At 37.3% G+C, this 23425-nt stretch overlaps 2 protein-coding genes and 1 long non-coding RNA gene across 3 annotated transcripts in view; 2 read left to right on the top strand and 1 right to left on the bottom strand.

The window, feature by feature from the left end:
• LOC140870422 (aspartic proteinase A2-like) overlaps positions 1-23425 on the top strand; it is a 70987-nt gene that overhangs the window by 34673 nt on the left and 12889 nt on the right. The gene's annotated exons all lie outside the window — the stretch shown is intronic.
• On the bottom strand, positions 46-1439 carry LOC140889803 (ATP synthase gamma chain, chloroplastic). The gene has a single exon (XM_073297536.1). The coding sequence runs from the start codon at positions 1285-1287 to the stop codon at positions 151-153; it is 1137 nt and encodes a 378-aa protein (XP_073153637.1). The 5' UTR covers positions 1288-1439; the 3' UTR covers positions 46-150.
• LOC140875004 (uncharacterized) lies at positions 2585-3407 on the top strand. The gene is made up of 3 exons (XR_012148299.1): positions 2585-2684; positions 3034-3110; positions 3299-3407. It is a non-coding gene; the product is annotated as an uncharacterized lncRNA (long non-coding RNA).

Here is a 23425-nt window from a genome sequence, read left to right as displayed (position 1 = left end):
TCATATTATATATAAAACTCAGTGAAGGGAAGGAATGCAATGAGATGGATTGGGTAGTAGTAATTGATAAGTATGGATAAATATGTTACAAAATAATGTATATTCGTTCCCACAAAATTACTCCGAAAGCACAATTACAGGCTAGTGGATTTAGGCCAAAGCATCGGCGCCAGCAACAATCTCCAAAATCTCCCCCGTGATCTTCGCCTGCCGCTTTCTATTGTACACTAAAGACAAGTTTTTCTTTAATTCCACCGCATTATCTGTAGCATTGCTCATCGCCGTCATCCTAGCAGCAAGTTCACTGGCCAGAGATTCTTGCAACGCCCTCAAGATTTGACTGTTCAAGTAAAGAGGAAGAAGGGCATCCAGGATCTGAACTGGGTCCTGCTCGAACTGCAACACTGGCGAGAATTCTGGAGTTTTAGACCTCACTACATCTCTTTCCACCGTTAATTTCCCTTCTTTTGTTGTCAACCTGAAGAATTCATCTTCTGCCGCGTCCACGCAGACGCCATTGATATCGCAGATTTCTCCTTTCGGTGATAATGGAAGCAAGGTGTGGATTACTGGATCAGCTTTCACCAATGACACGAACTTGGTGTACAGAAGCTCCACTTTGTCCACCTCCTCGCTAACAAACAGTGAAAAAACGTCGTCGGCGATGGCCTGAGCTTCTTTGGCGGTCGGAAGGTTGGTGCCTTCGAGGTACCTATCCACCGGAATGTAAGGTCTGCGGAGAAAATACGTGTTACCCTTTTTACCCACGCTTATGACCGTGTAATCGAGGCCAAGTTCCTTCAATTCACTGATACGCTTCTCGGCTTTCTTCAGTATGTAGTTGTTGAATCCGCCGCACAGGCCACGATCGCCGGTCACCACGACGAGGGCGACTTTCTTGACCGGCCTAACCTTGGTGAGCGGCACGTCGATGTCATCCGTTTGAAGCTGTTCGTTGATGTTGTAAAGGACCTCCACCAGCGTTTCAGAGAAGGGCCTGGAATTCACCACAGCTTCCTGCGCTCTCCTCACTTTTGCTGCAGCCACCAGCTTCATTGCCTCGGTGATTTTCTGGGTGTTCTTCACCGATTCGATACGGTCACGCAAGTCGCGTAAACTGCACTGGATCTGGGTGGAAGATGGCGATCTTGATGGAGTGGAGATGGAGCTGCAAGTGTTTGAATACGGAAGCTGAAAAGGGGTGATAAAGGAGCGGGAGGAAAGTGCGGAAGGATCGGAAATGGAAGGTTTCGAGGACGCCCACATAGTGATACTCGAGCAAGACATGGTCTTTTTGTCACCTTTTCTTGGAGATATCACAGAACAAGTGTTGGCAATGGAGGAAGGAAAGGGAAGAGAATGTGGGATTCTGGTTTTGTTTTGGCTGATGATTTTTTGAATCTTATCTGTATTTTGGCTATTGGTGTTCGCTATTGTGGTATGTTTTCTTGGTGATGAATGGTGGGACGGAATGAGAGGTGGAGGGAGTGTTTGGATTAGATTTTAGGATAAGGATTTTGAAAGATGGGGAGTGCTTAATGTAGTAGTAGTAGTAGTAGGACCGGCTGGTTTGTGAAATGAAACAAACCTTAGTTTGAGCCTTTGATGGTTTGGTGGTTCTTTCGATCTTAGATCTTTTGGTGAAAGATATAATGTGGTAATGATTTTGTGAGGAGAACCATATTTTTGGCATCAAAATGATGTAATTTGTCATGTCACGCGTGACAAAATTTTTAAGTCAAATACAACCTTTTAGCAACAATATATTTCATATAATGTCATAATCTAATAATCTTATATATTTTTTAAAATGTGAGATTGGTAGGGATTATCATTTGTAATATCATTTCACAATTTTTGATTCTTTGGATTTATTGTAGTGACCCTTACCTGGATCACCTACTAAACAGAACTTAGGCATGCAATTAATTTATTTAAACGGATATCAGAATAAACTGCGAAAATCATAAAACAATATACAATCCCAAGGAAAGGAATCTGTAAATACCCAAATATTATACAACCAGATCGAACAGCTGAATTAAGCTAATAACAACAGAATAAAACCTAGGCGAAGCTCCAACTGGCCAACAACTGCCTAGCCCCTCTTGGATCCACCCACCTCGTCCAATCGCAAACCTGCCCCATGAAATAGGGTGTCCAGAAACACAGAGTACGAGACGTGAGCATAAAACGCTCAGCACGAGAGTATGAGTATACATGCATGCAAAGTGAACTCCCTATAAACTCGAGGTCAAGGATCAGATAACAGAAACAGACCGGGCCCTGGTATGTAGCACGCTGTGCCGTCGCTTCAGGAGGTGGCTCCTATACCATAATACCAGTGGATATGCCGGACCCAAATCGATGGAAGTCCAACCACTAACAGCATAGGAAAAAACCCTACTAACAGATATCTCGAAGGCGATAGCTCAGTATGCAAATGAATGCAGCATAAATCAATGACATATAAATCATGCAGTCACATAATACATGCATACCCAGTCAGGATATCTCGAACAGTACTTTCGTACCTCAAATCAGTGCAAGCTCTACCAACTCTAGGTCCACGCCTATAGTCTGCTCCCCATGCCATTGAAGCACTCCATCGTAATCTCCATGCCAATTCTGTGGCTGACCGTTGTGTTGTTTAGGAAGGAGATAATAGAGTTACAGCTCCTAAAGTATGACATTGCCCCGCTGAATTTGCATGTTCACTTGTCTTTTATACGAAAGTCAAAAAATTAAATACTCTGGTGTGTCTACCACTTTACCCTGGTAAATAGTGGTTTCAAGTAAGTGATATCGTTTAGATAATAAAATGGTAATTTCAAAAGGAAATTTTATTTTAGGGAACAAGGTGTTATTTAGGTGCATCTGAAAAAAAAATGGAAAACAATTATAAACGACATAGAACAATTTAATGAATCGAATTGCACATAAACATGCATAGTAATGAGAATTGCAATCTTGAGATATTCACACTTGTTCTGATTATTATTGAAAGTTTACATGGATTATCTTTTTATGCAGGGAGTTGCTGATCGAGTCTGCCTTGGCCTCCTTCCATCCAGCGAATGTAGTTGGGTTACCGCTGTTGAAGCACTAAGGTACATAACATCATTCCACGTATTTTAGCATGTCCGGAATTTAAAATATTTGTGCTTTATTCATAATCTTGTTGATTCTTGCTGGTCCATTCTTGGTTTTCTACTTTTCTAGGAGTTTTACTCTTACAAGTTACATGTAATTATTACCGTTTCTTTTTCCAAGTTTCACGTGACTTGAAAATCTGCAGAGACGATGGTGGGATTTTACATATCCACGGGAACGTGAAGGACACGGAGGAGAGTTCTTGGACAAACCATGTTGTGGACTCCATTTTTGACATAGCCAAATCGCAAGGCATGTCTATCTTTATCTTCGACTGATTACCAAATAGTGCTTCGATCAAGAGAAAACGATCTTGCAAAAGAAAACGTGATAATTGTCAGAAGTTAAATTTAGTGATAATCTGTGAGATAAAAATCTTTGCTTGCAGGCCGTTGCTGGGAGGTTTCGGTTGATCACGTGGAGAAAGTGAAGTGGCATGCTCCACATATCAGACATCTTGTTGTCGATGTGAGTTGCAGACTAAGACAGAAATGAAAATCGACGCACACTCTTGAAGAATGGTGTCCCTTCGGAGTTCTTGAACTTTCAACATTTGGAGGCCCTCTACTGATTCAAGGTTTATGAAACGGCTACTACTAATAAATGCGGAATTTTTTATTTTTTTTAAAATAATGTTATTATACATACATGCCCATACATATATGTATATAAAAATAACATACTTTTTCTTAAATAACCTAAAAAATATTAAATAAATAAATCCTTAAAAATGTTTCATGCATCAATTTAAAATAATAAACAATGTTGCTGAAAAATCTCATATGCGGAAACAATAATAAAATAAAACATGTTTCAAAATTCAACATAATAAACTAAATAGCTGCGACGGTCACGAGATCCATTGCTCCGTGAGCTCATAAGTCCTCACCACCGGTAGGAGCTACATAAACGTCATCATGCTCACCTGCACCATTTAAGCGTAGTGAGCCTAGGGGCTCAACATGTCTAATCCTTTATAACAAGGTTAAAAATAATGCATCACATAATTACTAATACCTATACATGTACATGAGCATGCATGAAAATATTTTCATCACATAATAAAACTGTTGAATCATAAACTGAATCATAACCATAGTCATAAACATATTATTTCTTCATCATATATAACATAATTGAGCAATGCTTTTGAAACCTGAAGATGGTCCTATCCATAAGTGTGACGCTCATGTGTCGACTGATCAGTCTCCTGAACCAACATACGATGGCGGTTGTGAGGATCCGAGTTCTAATATCTCATTAATCAAATTATTGTAATTAATAGACAAAGAACCAAAGTCTAAACAAAGTAAAATTTTTTTTTTTTTTAAAATGGAGCACCTCGCTCGATCGGTAAAAAGCTACCGATCGAGCGAGCACATTGGTTCAACTCTCGGATGTGCTCCAATTTTGGCCTCGCTCGATCGGTTAATCTTCACCGATCAAGCGAGCCACTCATGCTCACAATTCTGTTCTCAACTTTAGGGCCTCGCTCGATCGGTGATAATCCCCCGATCGAGCGAGCTCATTTTCCAGAAAACATCAGGAGCTTTTGCTGTCAAATGCTATGCAATTCCTTCCACATACTCTAGTCATTCATGGTATATTGGTACAACAACCATTTAATCTTGTAACCACAACTAACATATATCCTAAACATGATATAGTTGAAGAGAAACAAGATTACCATACACTAGAATAAAGTCTCATGCTAGAATCAAATATCATATAAGAGTCATTAAGTTACATCATGTTTTCTTAAGGATTACAACATCATTACCAATCCTATATACATCATCAAGACAACAACTTGATAACCAACAAGTCTTGGTACAAGTAACTATAACATAATCATGTGTTTGACATTCAACACTATCATTGACAGCTCACACAAACCATCTAAACTCGGATCATCACGCTATTCTCCTCATCCCTTGTTTTTCAAGATTGTCTTTGCCCTGTTCCATTTCCGCCTATTGCCATGACACATACAACATAACAATAGCCGGATAACTCCGGTGAGAAATATATTTCCCAGTAAAAGCAACTAAACATGCATATAAACATATATCAAGATCATGATATAAGGAAAAGCAATGCATGTTTTAAAACAAGGTTCACTATTCGAATTCTATCGTTTTATCAGTTGAGATCCCGAGAAGTAGATATCATAACTAATCCACCGACTCTCCCGATCGAGGTGGGGCTACTTATCTCACTTCTCTAGACTTTGAAGCCATTATATATGTAAATCAGATGCTAGGCTAAAACAACCACCCAGGCCATACATATACAATCCCTCAAATCGTCTATTCGAACGTTTCCGTTCATTTCAAAATCAAGGAATAAGTCTTTCAAGATGAATGCAATATATATCAATCAAACCACATTCAGTAACATCAAGACTTATTCAACAATTCAAAGAAAAACACATAAGAGCAAATAAACAAACAAGTATGTGATTTAGGGGAACTCGATACAAACCATCTCGAGTTGTAATCCCAATCAAATAGTAGTCCACTTTTACCTTCGTATTTTGTCTGTTCTAAATTCTTCAAATTTGAATTGCAACCTCAAAACATTCACCTCAATCTTCGTTCAATCCATTCCTTTCAGAATCGAGTCCAAATCATCAACACATCTTCAATCAAATTCATTTCCAACCTCAAGCGAACTTCCTCGGTTCATAATCCGATCTCTTGAGTTGATTGAGCTCGTAGCACTTCTGAAATATAAAGATTATCATCTAACAAAATCAGTTTACAATCCCAAGATCATTGGCTCAATCGTAAACTATCAGTATGGTTTCAAAACATAACCAAGTATCGTAGCGATTGAAAATCGGGAATCGTTACGGTATCGAATTCAGTTCTAATTTCAACTCCATTCATACGGCTTTTCATATCCGTTCATTGTCATTCAACTCTTCATACCAATAGCTATAATCATAAACATATCAAAGAACATCTCATCTCGAAAATCATCTATCAAACTTGTCTCAAAACACGAATCGACGGCGTAGCGATTAAAGATCGGTAACCGACGAAATATCGAAACCATTTTCAATTTCAATTATGGCTTCTAATCAACATATCAGCAACATAACATCATATTCTCAGCATATCAGAAGTATATATTCGAGATACATGCTGTAAAAACTCATTGGAACTCATACGACATCAAATAACCGATTCGACATCGATACGGAACTACATAAACCATTAAAAAGCCATATTCATGCTCAACATCTGATCTGTCCAATATAATGATGTCAAAATCTATCAGAAACCTCACAATACTTACATCAAATTGAAGTACTCGTTGCAAGGATTCCAAAACATCTTTCGGAATCGAAATCGGACGATCGGATCAAAAGTTACGGGGTTTTGAAAATTGAAAAGAAAAAGGAGTCGAATGTCTCGACTTTCTCTGTTCCAAATTTCCAATCTTCTGAATCCATTTTCACATATACACGTGTAAATGCTGAGAAATCTGATTAAATTGGATAGATATTGAATAAATTGTAATTTAGTCCCTCAAGTCTTCAGTAATTGCAATTCAGTCCCCGGCCTTCGTTTTAATTCAATTTCAATCCAAAATAATTTAAGAATATTAGAATTTAAATCGAAACTCTAAATATTCCCAAATTAAATATACTCGGATTAAAATTAAATAAATTCAGATTAATCAAATAATCCCGACCTTTTGCATTCTAGCCCTTCAACTTCGATATTTGCAAAGCAGTCCCTGATCGAGTTGTATCTTCCAAATTCATCTTCTTTAATTTTCGAAACATGAAATTTAATCTTAAACTCCATAAATATTCAAATTGAATATTTATTCTTTTAATTTAAGAATTCTCGAAATTTAATTTTCAAAATCCATAAATTCTCAAATTAAATATTTTCAGCTCGAAAATTAAATCTATCATTTTCATAACTTCTCAAATCAATATTAGCCCATTATATGGAATTTAATTCTCAAATCTCATAATTAATAATTTAATATTTTCGGGCCTTACAATTCCTCCCCTCTAAGAAATGATTTCGTCCTCGAAATCGTAGTCAAGCCAAATATCAAGTCTAATAGACTGAATGATTATCTGAAGTTATTCTCACTTCAATCATCAGTTGTACTCAAGTACTGAAAATAATTCTCTTTGAGTTGTTTCTATTCTAAATCAAGAATCTGTCGAATATTCGACTAAACTCAGTATCTTTTCATTATTTCTCTTGTCTGATTCAAGGACACAGAAGGAATCTATCAATACTTCATTACTTTCGATACGTGGAACAATTCAGATTCATTATATCAAGCTGAAAATAATAAATCTTTCTCATCGTCAATTCTATCTGACATCTTATTCAATGAAGTTCAGTATTTGTGTCGACTTGTTTCTTTCTGAATATCATTCAATGTTCTGTATAGAACATATCAAGTCCACGCTATCACTCATTTCGTTGCTTCAAGATCAGTATTCAACTTCATCCTCTGAATATGCAAATTAAACTCTGCGTTTCTTCTATTCTGAATTGAATGATATGTCAAGAATAACTTTGTCGCTTAACTAATCCGTTTCAGCTTCATAAGTTATATCTATCATTCAATTACTACTTCTTGTTCTTCTTTTCCGTTTTCATTTCATACAGATTCATCGTCAAAATCGTTGTGTGTCTCAAATCAAATCTGATCTGATATCGACAAATCATGTCTGATCTGATGTCATATACTTCAGTAGTATCATTTCAACAAAACAAAATCAAATTTCTTTCCATCATAACATAATAGCATTATCTCAAAATCGGCTCAATAGCTGTTACAGGAATTATAATCATCAAGTGGCAACACATCAAGTCAAGTAATACCGAATCAGGTATTAAAGTTTTGAGAATATTCTCAATATCTGTAAAATCGACTCAGATAATCCATCAATTGAAGAAAGTATAATGCAATCACATATAATCAACTCTCAGAACATTAATCAATCAATCGATGCCACCTTCTGTCGAGTAAATCTAAAGTCTTTATTCTGACAAAAGATTTTAATCATTCCTGTACTTTTATCATATCTCTATCTTCTTCACAGATCTGAATAGATAGTTGTTCGTCACATCACATACAGAGTATTCTGCCAAATTCTGATTAGTCTATTCGGACTATCTATTAGTCAGAGTATAATATGTTGTAGCAACAGATTTCAAAGTATTCAGAACTGTTGATAATCGGTATCATATCAGATAAAATTTCATTCTCGAAATTCGATTTATCTTCCCTGACTATTCGTCCAATTCACAGATAATACACTGTACCTTTACCTCAAAAAGTACTTAAAGTCTTCGGATCATCTGTATTGAAATTTAATAGTAAACCTAATGTTTCAATCTGAAACATTATTTCTTAGCTTACTATTCATCTTGCAACGAATCTAATCACAATTCAGTGACTTGATCATACAGACAGATCATTGTATACAGTAACATCCATCATACTGTTCATAACTACCACCTGTTTACCTCATCTATACTGTTTCATCACGGTATTTTTGCAAAATATTCTTTCAAATTATAATCTCGTTTCAATGTTTGAAGTTTATCACTGAACTTATCTGGTCAATGATTTTCAACTTCATCGGAAACTCTCTGTACGTTTTCCTTCAAAAACGTATTAATTCTGTTACTTCTATTTGCTTTATATTCTGATAAAATAATAATCGAATGAATATTGAATTCATTGTTGTGCAATTCTTCAAATTCTGACATCTCTTTTCGAAAATATCAGGCACAATCAAATAATCAATCCTAATAGAATTCATTCATTCGGATCTGAGGCTTCAATTCATATCTTAATATGGTATTCTATACTGAATTCTCATCACTTCAGTTTAATTTCTGTGTTTCTTTCATCTTCTGAACAGTTCTGCCTTACTTTTTATTGAAAAAAATCATTCTGATTGGTGATATATTCGTCTGAATATTCAAACCAAAATACACAGAAAACTGAAATCAATTCATCGGATGCCTATTTCATTCCTTATTCCTATCTCCAATTACCGATAATTCATATCATCTAACCCAAAAATCATGGATCATATTCAAATTCTTCTATCAGTTACGAGTCACAATCTTAAAATACGCTGAAATATCATCAAAGGATCAATAATTCTCAAAATCAAAAGAAATAAATCAAGATTGAGAAAATCCCTCAATCAAGATCATCCAAAAATCAAATCTTCTGGATAACAAACTCTGCAAAGTGAAAACAACTCACTTGCATCACATAACTCAGAATGAGTAAATCACTCAGGCTCTATGAACAAAACAAGGAGAGCCACTCGAAATCAAATATTTCAAGAATTATATGTCCAATTGATGTATTTGATTCAGCATAATCAAAGAAAAGACTCATCTGTAACTGATTTTCATATCATCATCTATCTTCTAAACCTCAAGACTAATATACAATTCATAATCTCATCAAGTCGGTAATTCATAAATTCTTCAATTCAATATTGAATTCCAGTTCACAACTTAAACTAAAGTCAAAAATCTTACTGGAACATATCTGTAATCTCTATGCATTGGCATACCTATCAATGCTGATTTAGATCTTGAACATATCTAGTGCATCGAATATACTGATTTCGGAATATTTCTTTAATCAAACATCATATAACAACCCAAAATCACAGAATCGTAATTCGAGATTCTATATCATATCATCATATTCATATGCACATCATGTTCTTGTTGATCTAATTTTATCGCTTCTTATCATCATACTGATTGGTTAAATCACAAAATCCAGTGATTCAATAATCTGAAACTATCACTAATCAGTACTTAGGTATATTCTCATAATCTATCATGCATCGCAACCGCATAGTTCCCATATGAACAATATCATGTTCGGTTTCAGTTCATCGAAGCAATAGTTCTTTTCTTCAGTTTAATTCACAAAATCTCTTTTCTGATACAGAGGGGATCATATAATAAGCGTTCAGCTATTATGTATCTATTGCACCAATAATAAACAGATTAAAACAAAATAAATCTGTTACCTGAAATTTCATTCTCAGGTGCAATTTCATTCTGATCCTCTGTATACTTCTGCTATTTGTTCTTCATTCGAATCTTCTTAGAATCCATGTTTCTTCTAACAGATTCTAACACACATACCTAAATTTTATTTACACTGCTTATTCGGATATCATCCTCCACAATGTGTGTACTAATCTCTAATATACTCTGCATTCAGAAGCAAACTACTCCATCTCAATTTGCTAGAGTTAGAGATTTATTTTCATATCATTCATTTCATATCTGTTCTGGAATAAAAATTGTAGATAAAGTTGTGAGTATCTCACATACTCTTGCATGTCTACAATTCCATTCTCTTAACTCATCATTCGGCTTCAATTCTCTTAAACAGGACTATGTCTTTTAAAAAAAATGTTTTAGTCGTCAACATTTATCAGACATAATCTGCGGATTCAAGCCATTAAATAATTTACTCAATTTTGAGCTTTTCATCATTTACAATTCAAAGAATTGTAATAGGCTTGAAAATTCTAATAAGGAATTCCTCCAATTCAAAATATTCGGCTTCAAGAGGGTATATTTTTCTTCAAGAGAGTATATTTTTCTTTCTCATCATTTCTATCTGTTGTGGCAAAGAACTATAAACAAAATGCTGTTCTAAGCACTTACCAACAATCAACATACCCCTGCCTTCTTATCATTTCTTTATCAAAATCCACCAGCTGGTTGCTAGGTTTCGAAGTTGGTATTCAATCAATCTGATCCGATATTCATCTAAATCTTTCCGGTATTTGAACAACTAGTCAAGTTCTTCAAGCCAACTGTTACCTACAACATCATCTATTCATTTGCTGATATTCTGTTCTGTTCAATCAGAGATACTTCATTCAGCTGAGTAATACCGTTATGTTCTGTTCAATCTGACCATACCATTCTGTTCAGTCTGGCCATACTATTCTGTCAGTCTGGGGTGCTTACATTACCCAAAGAACACTATTCTCTTCGATTCTGGGTGCTTACATCACCCGGAGAAAACTTATAACAAAACGGTAAAAAAAATTTCAAAAATTTACAAATCAGTATATCAGGCAGTTGAATTTCAAAGATAGATCATGCTCACATGCAATTTATCAAATCAGCGAATTATCAAATCAAGTAATGCATAATCATGCTATACTGTAAATGCATGTGACTCACTCTACCCCGCTCAGCTTCTATCTCAGTCCAAGAACTTACGCTCTGATACCACCTGTTGTGAGGACCCGAGTTCTAATCTCTCATTAATCAAATTATTGTAATTAATAGACAAAGAACCAAAGTCTAAACAAAGTAAATTTTTTTTTTTTAAATGGAGCACCTCGCTCGATCGGTAAAAAGCTACCGATCGAGCGAGCACATTGGTTCAACTCTTGGATGTGCTCCAATTGTGGCCTCGATCGATCGGTTAATCTTCACCGATCGAGCGAGCCACTCATGCTCACAATTCTGTTCTCAGCTTCAGGGCCTTGCTCGATCGGTGATAATCCCCCGATCGAGCGAGCTCATTTTCCAGAAAACATCAGGAGCTTTTGCTGTCAAATGCTATGCAATTCCTTCCACATACTCTAGTCATTCATGGTATATTGGTACAACAACCATTTAATCTTGTAACCACAACTAACATATATCCTAAACATGATATATTTGAAGAGAAACAAGATTACCATACACTAGAATAAAATCTCATGCTAGAATAAAATATCATATAAGAGTCATTAAGTTACATCATGTTGTCTTAAGGATTACAACATCATTACCAATCCTATATACATCATCAAGACAACAACTTGATAACCAACAAGTCTTGGTACAAGTAACTATAACATAATCATGTGTTTGACATTCAACACTATCATTGACAGCTCACACAAACCATCTAAACTCGGATCATCACGCTATTCTCCTCATCCCTTGTTTTTCAAGATTGCCTTTGCCCTATTCCATTCCCGCCTATTGCCATGACACATACAACATAACAATAGTCGGATAACTCCGGTGAGAAATATATTTCCCAGTAAAAGCAACTAAACATGCATATAAACATATATCAAGATCATGATATAAGGAAAAGCAATGCATGTTTTAAAACAAGGTTCACTATTCGAATTCTATCGTTTTATCGGTTGGGATCCCGAGAAGTAGATATCATAACTAATCCACTGACTCTCCCGATCGAGGTGGGGCTACTTATCTCACTTATCTAGACTTTGAAGCCATTATATATGTAAATCAGACGCTAGGCTAAAACAACCACCCAGGCCATACATATACAATCCCTCAAATCGTCTATTCGAACGTTTTCGTTCATTTCAAAATCAAGGAATAAGTATTTCAAGATGAATGCAATATATATCAATCAAACCACATTCAGTAACATCAAGACTTATTCAACAATTCAAAGAAAAACACATAAGAGCAAATAAACAAACAAGTATGTGATTTAGGGGAACTCGATACAAACCATCTCGAGTTGTAATCCCAATCAAATAGTAGTCCACTTTTACCTTCGTATTTTGTCTGTTCTAAATTTTTCAAATCTGAATTGCAACCTCAAAACATTCATCTCAATCTTCGTTCAATCCATTCCTTTCAGAATCGAGTCTAAATCATCAACGCATCTTCAATCAAATTCATTTCCAACCTCAAGCGAACTTCCTCGGTTCACAATCCGATCTCTTGAGTTGATTGAGCTCGTAGCACTTCTGAAATATAAAGATTATCATCTAACAAAATCAGTATACAATCCCAAGATCATTGGCTCAATCGTAAACTATCAGTATGGTTTCAAAACATAACCAAGCATCGTAGCGATTAAAAATCGGAAATCGTTACGATATCGAATTCAGTTCTAATTTCAACTTCATTCATACGGCTTTTCATATCCGTTCATTGTCATTCAACTCTTCATACCAAGAGCTATAATCATAAACATATCAAAGAACATCTCATCTCGAAAATCATCTATCAAACTTGTCTCAAAACACGAATCGACGGCGTAACGATTAAAGATCGGTAACCAACGAAATATCGAAACCATTTTCAACTTCAATTATGGCTTCTAATCAACATATCAGCAACATAACATCATATTCTCAGCATATCAGAAGTATATATTCGAGATACATGCTGTAAAAACTCATTGGAATTCATACGATATCAAATAACCGATTCGGCATCGATACGGAACTACATAAACCATTAAAAAGCCATATTCATGCTCAACATCTGATCTGTCCAATATAATGATGTCAAAATCTATCAGAAACCTCACTTACATCAAATCGAAGTACTCATTGCAAGGATTCCAAAACATCTTTCGGAATCGAAATCGGACGATCGGATCAAAAGTTACGGGGTTTTGAAAATTGAAAAGAAAAAGGAGTCGAATGTCTCGACTTTCTCTGTTCCAAATTTCCAATCTTCTGAATCCATTTTCACATATACACGTGTAAATGCTGAGAAATCTGATTAAATTGGATAGATATTGAATAAATTGCAATTTAGTCCCTCAAGTCTTCAGTAATTGCAATTTAGTCCTCGACCTTCGTTTTAATTCAATTTCAATCCAAAATAATTTAAGAATATTAGAATTTAAATCGAAACTCTAAATATTCCCAAATTAAATATACTCGGATTAAAATTAAATAAATTCAGATTAATCAAATAATCCCGACCTTTTGCATTCTAGCCCTTCAACTTCGATATTTGCAAAGCAGTCCCTGATCGAGTTGTATCTTCCAAATTCATCTTCTTTAATTTTCGAAACATGAAATTTAATCTTAAACTCCATAAATATTCAAATTGAATATTTATTCTTTTAATTTAAGAATTCTCGGAATTTAATTCTCAAAATCCATAAATTCTCAAATTAAATATTTTCAGCTCGAAAATTAAATCTATCATTTTCATAACTTCTCAAATCAATATTAGCCCATTATATGGAATTTAATTCTCAAATCCCATAATTAATAATTTAATATTTTCGGGCCTTACAGCGGTGATAAATCACCTCCTATTGTAGTAAAATATCGAATCATATGATGGATAACCACTCCTATGGTAGTAAAACTACCGAATCATATGGTGGAAAACCACCCCTATGTCACACATACTTCAATTTCCACCAAAATATTTTATTGCTCATCATTTACATAATTATTTACATAAGAAATTTCATGAATGCATGCACTGAAAATATGTTTGTAATATATATTTAATTAATTTTTCATAATATACTTAAAATAGACTTCATGCATAAAAATAATTAAATATATATATTCCGGACTTATTTATTTTTCATGGGTTGGTCCAGACTGCTGGTCACTCATCTAGGCCCATTAAACTTAAATAAAACCCAATAATCATATTTTTAGCCCAAATAACTTAATTAAACTTAACTGGGCCTAAATAAATTATTTAAGCCCTTTAACTTAATTAAATCCAATAAAACTCTAGACTGGCCCAAAAATGCACTGACTGACCCGAAAATTCTCAGGGGCTCCCAAGCCCATAAAAATCATTGGGCCAACTTAAATAAATTATTTAAGATCCAAATAAAATTATTTGGAGGCCCAGATAATTTTCTAACTAATTATTAAAGCCCAAAAATCAATTAAACTCTTAATTAATTAAAAATTAAAATACCCGAGCCCGGCCCACCTAACCCGGACCCGGATCCTACTGACCTGACCCATGACACCCCAGGCCCGACCCGAACCCCAAGACCCCGGCCCAAACCTAGCCCTGCCCAAAAACCCGATCCCCCTTGCCCAGCTCACTTTGGCCGAGAGCAGCAGGCCTTCTTGGTCTGCTGCCGGCCAGCTCCGGCCACCCCTTGTGACGACCCTGAAAGAGTGGGTGCCCAGTGAGCCAACTTGTGGCTATGGGCTTTGATGACTCTTTGTACAAACGATCTTTTGTTTAATGTAATTTACACTTTTATTAATGGCAATGACTTTATCTTTCTTCATATTGTTATATTATGATATACTATTGTTGTTTTGATAAAGACCTTGAATATACTATAGTGTATGTAAGATGTGGTAGAACATGGGGATGTCTATCATGAAATACATCTTATAGTCACTGTATATTCTAAACTGTTCCTAGTCGATTGAGCCGTCCGAGAATAAGGATAAGGATCGCTCGAGTTTGAGACTAGCATTTGCGATGCGGAGTACCACGTTTCATTGGTAGGGAACATGGAGATGTTCGAAGCATGCAAATGGATATTCATAGGATGAATAATCGAACTACCCTATCCGGACTTTCCAAGTGGTTATCACTTATCGAGTGGATAAAGTCCGCGTTTTTGGTTGTACACCATTAGTCCTTACTACTTGAAACATCACGGAGACTCTATATGCTAGTACTGTGCTTTGACTCGTTTACCGACTCTATGGGGGTCATCAGGTGTCGGGATTGGGTACAGTTACAACACATATAGGAGTCGATGCATTGTTGTCAAGGATTCACCACATACTTGCGAGTGTGGATATCCTATGCGATCTGAGGAGATATTAGTGTGACGAATCTCTGGCCAGAGTACTTGATGTGATTTAAGAAATGGTTTCTTAGTAGCACATGCGATGTCACTAATTTGATCTTCAAGATGTATTGCATAGTTATCGAATCTTGAGCGACTCTCGATATACCAATGGTTGTTGATTCGATCGGGATATATGGATGAAGGGACCGTACTGTACGCTAACCAAAATCTACTGGTTCTTGTAGGCACTATCAGTGATACCTAGGGAATCATGGGGCGATGTTGCTAGGCGCTTTACCATGATTCGTTGGGCAAGTCGGAAATCGTTGTTCCGAGTCACAAGGAGTTGTGAGCCCACGGCTAGCTGTATCCCTGAACCATTGAGGGTCACACAGTGTAATGGAGTTTTAATCCCCGTTGAGATAGTTAAATTTAAAGAGTTAAATTTAATGAATAAAGAAGTTGGACTTCTTAAATAAGAGTAAGGGAGTAGGATTTCCTAAAATGACATAGGGATGTACATTTTTGGAAACCACTGAATTCGGATTCAGGAAAATTTATCTTGACTTTAAAATGTGCAGAAATGGTTTCTGTGCACATTGGTGAAATCGGTTCATCAATCGGAGTCACGATGAATTTTATATTAATTTCTGAACGTGCGGGCTTTGCTTGTCGGGTCTCAACTTATGACTAATGGGCCCTAAGCTGTTAGTGGCCTGCATTATAAATAAGTTATTGCAGTACAGAAATTACACACAACTGGTCATAATTTTGAGAGCAAAATTTCGAAAACCCTAGCCTCCTCTCTCTCAAATTCGGCCGCCCCCTCCCTTCTCTGCGTGAGAAATTCCGGTCTGTGATTTTGAATTGCAGTCTGGAATAGCGAATCAAATTCGTTTATTCTCTTCGTAGAAAACTTCTGATAGATTTTCTAGTGCAATCTATCAGAGGGATTAAACCTCCATTCGTGGACCTGATTGAAGGAGTTCATCGGTTCCAGGGAGAGACAACAAGAGCAGAGAAATCTGTTGGAGTCCAATAATCTCGATTCGAGATTGAAGGTAAAATTTAATAATTGTTATTTAAATTTTACACACACTTATAATTTAATCGTTGAACGGTTGATACCCACACTATGGAATTGTTCCATAATAAAATTTTAAAACTTCCGCTGCACCGGGTATCAATCGTGATTGATCTGAACGCCAGTTTTCCAACAGTGGTATCAAAGCCAGGTTGCTCAGATCAAACGATTAAATTAATCGATTGTACAAAAATTTTTGAGTCTCGGTTTTTGAAACAAAATAAATATTTTTAAATAAAAAAATTTTTTTTCGGGGCAAAACCCGGGCAGCGATTGGATCGCTGCCCGGTGGGGCAGCAATTGTTGCTGCCACGGCGACGCACGGCGTCGCCCAGGGGCGGCGCTCAGCGCCGCCAGGGCAGCGCTGGGCGCTGCGCAGGGCAGCGCTGGGCGCTGCCCAGGGCGACGCTCGGCGCCGCCCAGGGGCGGCGCCAGGCGCCGCCAGGGCAGCAACTGTTGCTGCCCTAAAGGGGCAGCCGGGCTGCCCCGGCCCGCGCCCACGGGTGCGGGCCGGCCCGGGAGTGTCCCGGGCGGCCCGCGGGAAAAATTAAATTTTATTTAAAATTAATTTTAATGTGTTAAAATTTTATTTTTGGTCCGGTCAAAAATTGTTTTTGATTGGTTCACGAGATTTCGGATCGAATTGTTCGAGTTCGTAAACTTTAAAATTGATTTTTGGATAAATTTGAATTTTTGGAAAATTTTAATATTTTATCCTTAAATTGAATTTTGAAATCAATTAATTTTGGTACAATTGATGATAAGATTTGATCTTATGAATATATTGAGTAAAATATGATTTTATCCATAAAATTGGATTTTGTAGATAAAATATGATTTTATTTGATAAAGAGATAAAATATGATTTTATATGTAAAATTAGATTTTATATATAAAATATGATTTTATCCTGTTTAAATTTGAATTGCCACTGCATGTTATCCAATAAATTAATTTTGAATTAAATGTTATTGGATAAGGATGATCGATTGCCATGACCAATTTTGTAGGTGTATGTTAGGAATTTACATTTGTTTTATTGTTGTTGGTTTTATTAATGGGCCTGGTTTATGGCCCAATATGAATGTCATATGTAATAAAAGTGGGCTTGGTTTATGGCCCGTTCCCACCCCTAAAATGTATCCCCTACTTGTCATTGCTATTTATTGTAAATACATTAGATTTAGTGGGAGATCAAGATTTGAAGATGGTGGGCCCAGCAGACAATAAAGACGAAGAAATGTAAATTCGAAGCTAATGTAATAGGATTGCATTGCATACTGCATATTACCTAGGATTGGACTAAGACTCGTGATTGGCAACCACGAGTCAATTAGAAATGGAATCGATCATCCTATATATAATATATGATATTATGATTGTATGCATGTTTTAGACATAATTGCGTGAATCCGGCAAGCATGCAATAATTTGAAATTGATGAGACAAATTTTTATAATTAAAAATCCCTAATTTTAAATATGATTTAAAATTGATATCAAGATAAATAAAGGAAATTTAAATTTGTTTAAATATTCCTACCTTCCATCAACGGTCAATGTATGAGATGCTACCCGCGGATACGGTCCGGCTCATATTATTGGGGGGGCCCGTTCGTCGGAAAGCTGTACATTGGATCGACAAATGTTGTAAGTTGGGTGGAACTCCCATGGGATCGGCTCATATTATTGGGGGATCCACATGGCGACCGTCCATCACAACTTAATATTGATGGGTCATCTTGACATGTCACTTTAAACGGCGTCATATTATTGGGCCCTTATTGGACATGAGGTAAACACATGGGGGTTGCTTTGAAAGCAATTGGGCTCTACCTTTTGAGAATTATGGTTGGCTGATATTATTCGGGACCATAAGTTTGTTAATTGGACTCCATGTTCTCACTAAGGAAAAAGTTTCCCGTTTTCACTAGAGGGTAGTGAAATCGTTAAAATAGTGGGAGTGAGATTCATAAAATTAAATTCGCCTATTTTATGTCTTAGTAAATTGCTTAAACAATCATTGATATATGTCTGTTTTTCTTTTCAGTATTTCATACAATGAATTCGCGTAATCCATTATTCTCGATCCTCGAACAAAACAAGTTGACTGGCGCAAACTATACGGAATGGTTCCGGAAGTTGAAGATTGTCTTGACTTCGGAGAAGATGCTCTACGTGTTAGAGAAATCACCTCCGAAGGAAGCACCAGCTGACGTAAGTCCGGAGGAATTGGCCAAACTTGATGCATGGTGGGATCATGACATCAAGACCAAATGCTATATGCAAGCCTCGATGTCTGATGAACTCCAGAGGCGATTTGAGGACACCGTGAATGCTGCTGACATTCACGCTCAACTCAAGGAACTTTTTGGGGCTCAATCGAGGGCTGAAAGGTTCGCTACTGTTAAGGAGCTGATGATGTGTCGCATGCGTGAAGGGACTTCGGTCCGTGATCATGGGGTACGAGTGATTTGGCTCATAAAAAAGTTAGCGACCCTTGATTTGGTGTTGGAGCATGAACTCAACGTGGATTTACTGCTTCTGTCTCTTCCTTCTTCGTTTGACGGATTTGTGGTAAATTTTAATATGAACAAGATAGAGGCCACCCTTGAAGAGATGGTCAATATGCTTGTGACATATGAATCCACACTAAAGAAGGATAAACCAGCTTTCTTGGTGGGCTCCTCATCTTCTGCTAAGAAGGGGCCAAGTACGAAGGGTAAGAAACGTTCTGCCCCACCCAAGAAAGTCGAACCCGAGAAGAAGCACAAGACAAAGGCTTCAAACAATGGAAAATCCAAGGATGTTTGCCATTACTGCAAGAAGCCCGGTCATTGGAAGCGCAACTGCAAGGAATATCTAGAGCAGTTGGGAACTGCAAAGGGTATGTTCTATATTGAAATAAACATTTCACTTAATACTACTTCTTGGGTATTGGATACCGGATGTGGATCTCACATTTGCAATGATTTGCAGGTGATGACAAGAAGTCGCAGGCTTAGAATGGGTGAGACCCAGCTGAGGCTCGGGAATGGTTCCAGAGTTGAAGCTACAGCCATTGGAGATGTTTGTTTAATTTTGCAGAACGGTTTTAAGTTATTTTTAAGAGATGTTTTATTTGTTCCGGATTTAATTAAAAACATTATTTCTGTTTCTATGCTAGATAGAGATGGTTATTCTTGCAATTTTGTGAATGGGATTTGCAATATTTACAAGAATGAATGTTTGATTGGAAATGGACAACTTGAAAACGATCTATACAACTTAAAACTAAAAGACGTTCTGATAAACCGGCGACAACAAACAAAAGGAAAATCGATAGTCAAAACCCGGCAAACCTTTGGCACGCTAGACTAGGTCATATTTCCTCAAGGAGGATGAACAAGCTAGTGGGAGAGGGCATGTTTGATATGTCTGATATTAACTCTCTACCTACTTGTGAATCCTGCCTAAAAGGGAAAATGACTAAATCTCCTTTTAAGGGGAAACCTGAGCGTAGTCAAAATCTGTTGGATTTGATCCATACAGATGTTTGTGGTCCATTTAGAGTTGGGACTCAACATGGCCACACCTACTTCATTACCTTTACTGATGATTATTCAAGGTATGGGTATTTATATTTGATGAAATATAAGTCTGAAGCATTTGAAAAGTTCAAAGAATTCAAGGCTGAAGTAGAAAACAAGCTAGGTAAAAGTATTAAAGCACTTCGATCGGATCGAGGTGGAGAATACTTGAGTACCGAGTTTTTGGACTATCTGAAAGAGAATGGGATTCTCTCTCAGTGGACTCCTCCTATGACACCACAGCTGAATGGTGTATCGGAGCGTCGTAATCGAACTTTGTTGGACATGGTTCGATCCATGATGAGCTTCACTGAGCTTCCACCTTCGTTTTGGGGCTATGCGCTTGAAACGGCGGTATTGTTGTTGAACAACGTCCACACTAAAGCAGTGGACAAAACACCATACGAGTTATGGAATGGCAAAGCTCCTAAGTATTCGTACTTGAGGATTTGGGGATGTCCTGCTTACGTGAAGCGGACAGTGGGAGATAAGTTGGATAGTCGATCCAGCTTATGTTATTTTGTAGGGTATCCGAAGAATTCAATCGGATATTATTTCTATTATCCTGCTGAAACAAAGGTGTTTGTTTCTAGGAATGCCACCTTCTTGGAGAAGGAGTTCTTATTGGATAAGAAAGGCGAGATGATGGAACTCGAAGAAGTTCGAGAAGAACCCGAAATACAAAATAACGATCCTACGCCTCAGGAACCATTACCGGACACGCCTGAACCTAGAAGATCCGAGAGGACTTCTAGACCTCCTGTTCGATATGGTCTTCTTTTTGAAGGGGATCAAGATGAACCCGACATTGGATGTGATCCAAGAAACTTCAAGGAAGCAATTTCTGATGCGGATTCAAATTTATGGCTTGAAGCTATGCAGTCTGAATTGGATTCAATGCATACAAACCAAGTTTGGTCTTTAGTAGATCCTCCTGATGGAATTGTTCCAATAGGGTGTAAATGGATCTACAAGAGAAAGCTTGGGCCTGATGGTAAGGTATTGACCTACAAGGCACGATTGGTGGCGAAAGGTTACACTCAAAGACAAGGAGTTGACTATGATGAAACCTTTTCACCAGTTGCAATGTTCAAGTCCATAAGAATCCTTATTGCCATAGCTGCATGGTATGACTATGAGATATGGCAAATGGATGTGAAGACTGCCTTTCTTAATGGAGACATTAAGGAAGAAATCTATATGAAGCAGCCAGAGGGGTTCACATCCATGGGAAGCGAGCATAAGGTATGCAAGCTTCAGAGATCAATTTATGGTCTAAAACAAGCATCAAGAAGTTGGAACCAGAAATTTGATGAAACAATAAAAGATTTTGGTTTCATCAAGAACCCGGAGGAACCGTGCGTGTACAAGAAAGTAGTTAAGGATGCTGTGACATTCTTAGTACTTTATGTTGATGACATCCTACTCATTGGGAATGATGTAGGGATGTTGCAGTCAACAAAGATATGGTTATCAGGTAGATTCTCGATGAAGGATTTGGGTGAGGCATCCTACATTCTTGGGATACAGATCTATAGAGATAGATCTAAGAGAATGATAGGACTCACTCAATCAACCTACATCGACACTATATTGAAACGGTTTTCAATGGATGGGTCCAAGAGAGGACATCTACCCATGTGTCATGGAGTTTCTTTATCCAAGTCTATGTGTCCCAAGACTGATGCAGAGATAGAGAATATGACAGATGTACCATATGCGTCAGCTATAGGTAGTATCATGTATGGGATGATATCTACCAGACCGGATGTAGCATTTGCTCTGAGTGTCACGAGCAGATATCAGGCTAATCCTGGTCAAATGCATTGGAAAGCCGTGAAGGACATTCTTAAGTACTTGCGAAGGACTAAGAATATGTTCATGGTATATGGAGGACGAGATCTGAAATTGGAAGGCTATACCGACTCTAGCTTCCAAAGTGACGTGGATGACTCGAAGTCAACCTCTGGATTTGTGTTCATGCTCAATGGCGGTGCTGTCTCTTGGAAGAGTTCCAAGCAGGACACCACAACGGATTCCACCACTGAGGCTGAATACATTGCAGCATCAGCTGCTGCTAAAGAGGCCGTTTGGATGAGGAAGTTCGTCCAAGAGTTGGGCGTCATTCCTGAATTTGTTGGTCCAGTCCCGGTGTACTGTGACAACACGGGTGCCGTTGCTCAAGCAAAGGAACCAAGGTCTCATCAAAGATCCAAACACGTACTGAGGAAATACCACATCATCCGGGAGATTGTGGAAAGAGGAGACATCACTGTCGAACGAGTGGCCTCTGCAGACAATATCGCTGATCCGCTTACTAAGCCCTTGCCAGGACCATTGTTTGACAAACATCGCGAAGCAATGGGTCTACGTAGTATGACTAGTTGGCTATAGGGCAAGTGGGAGATTGAAAGAGTGGGTGCCCAGTGAGCCAACTTGTGGCTATGGGCTTTGATGACTCTTTGTACAAACGATCTTTTGTTTAATGTAATTTACACTTTTATTAATGGCAATGACTTTATCTTTCTTCATATTGTTATATTATGATATACTATTGTTGTTTTGATAAAGACCTTGAATATACTATAGTGTATGTAAGATGTGGTAGAACATGGGGATGTCTATCATGAAATACATCTTATAGTCACTGTATATTCTAAACTGTTCCTAGTCGATTGAGCCGTCCGATAATAAGGATAAGGATCGCTCGAGTTTGAGACTAGCATTTGCGATGCGGAGTACCACGTTTCATTGGTAGGAAACATGGAGATGTTCGAAGCATGCAAATGGATATTCATAGGATGAATAATCGAACTACCCTATCCGGACTTTCCAAGTGGTTATCACTTATCGAGTGGATAAAGTCCGCGTTTTTGGTTGTACACCATTAGTCCTTATTACTTGAAACATCATGGAGACTCTATATGCTAGTACTGTGCTTTGACTCGTTTACCGACTCTATGGGGGTCATCAGGTGTCGGGATTGGGTACAGTTACAACACATATAGGAGTCGATGCATTGTTGTCAAGGATTCACCACATACTTGCGAGTGTGG

This window comes from Henckelia pumila, chromosome 1, assembly GCF_033568475.1.
Source record: "Henckelia pumila isolate YLH828 chromosome 1, ASM3356847v2, whole genome shotgun sequence".
NCBI classification, from domain to species: Eukaryota; Viridiplantae; Streptophyta; class Magnoliopsida; order Lamiales; family Gesneriaceae; genus Henckelia; species Henckelia pumila.
Note: the sequence above shows the minus strand (reverse complement) of the source record. Positions and strands in the feature narration are given on the sequence as shown.

Bases quoted from the DNA above. Each gene is read 5' to 3' on its own strand.
- LOC140889803 (XM_073297536.1), bottom strand. From the start codon at position 1,287: ATGTCTTGCTCGAGTATCACTATGTGGGCGTCCTCGAAACCTTCCATT.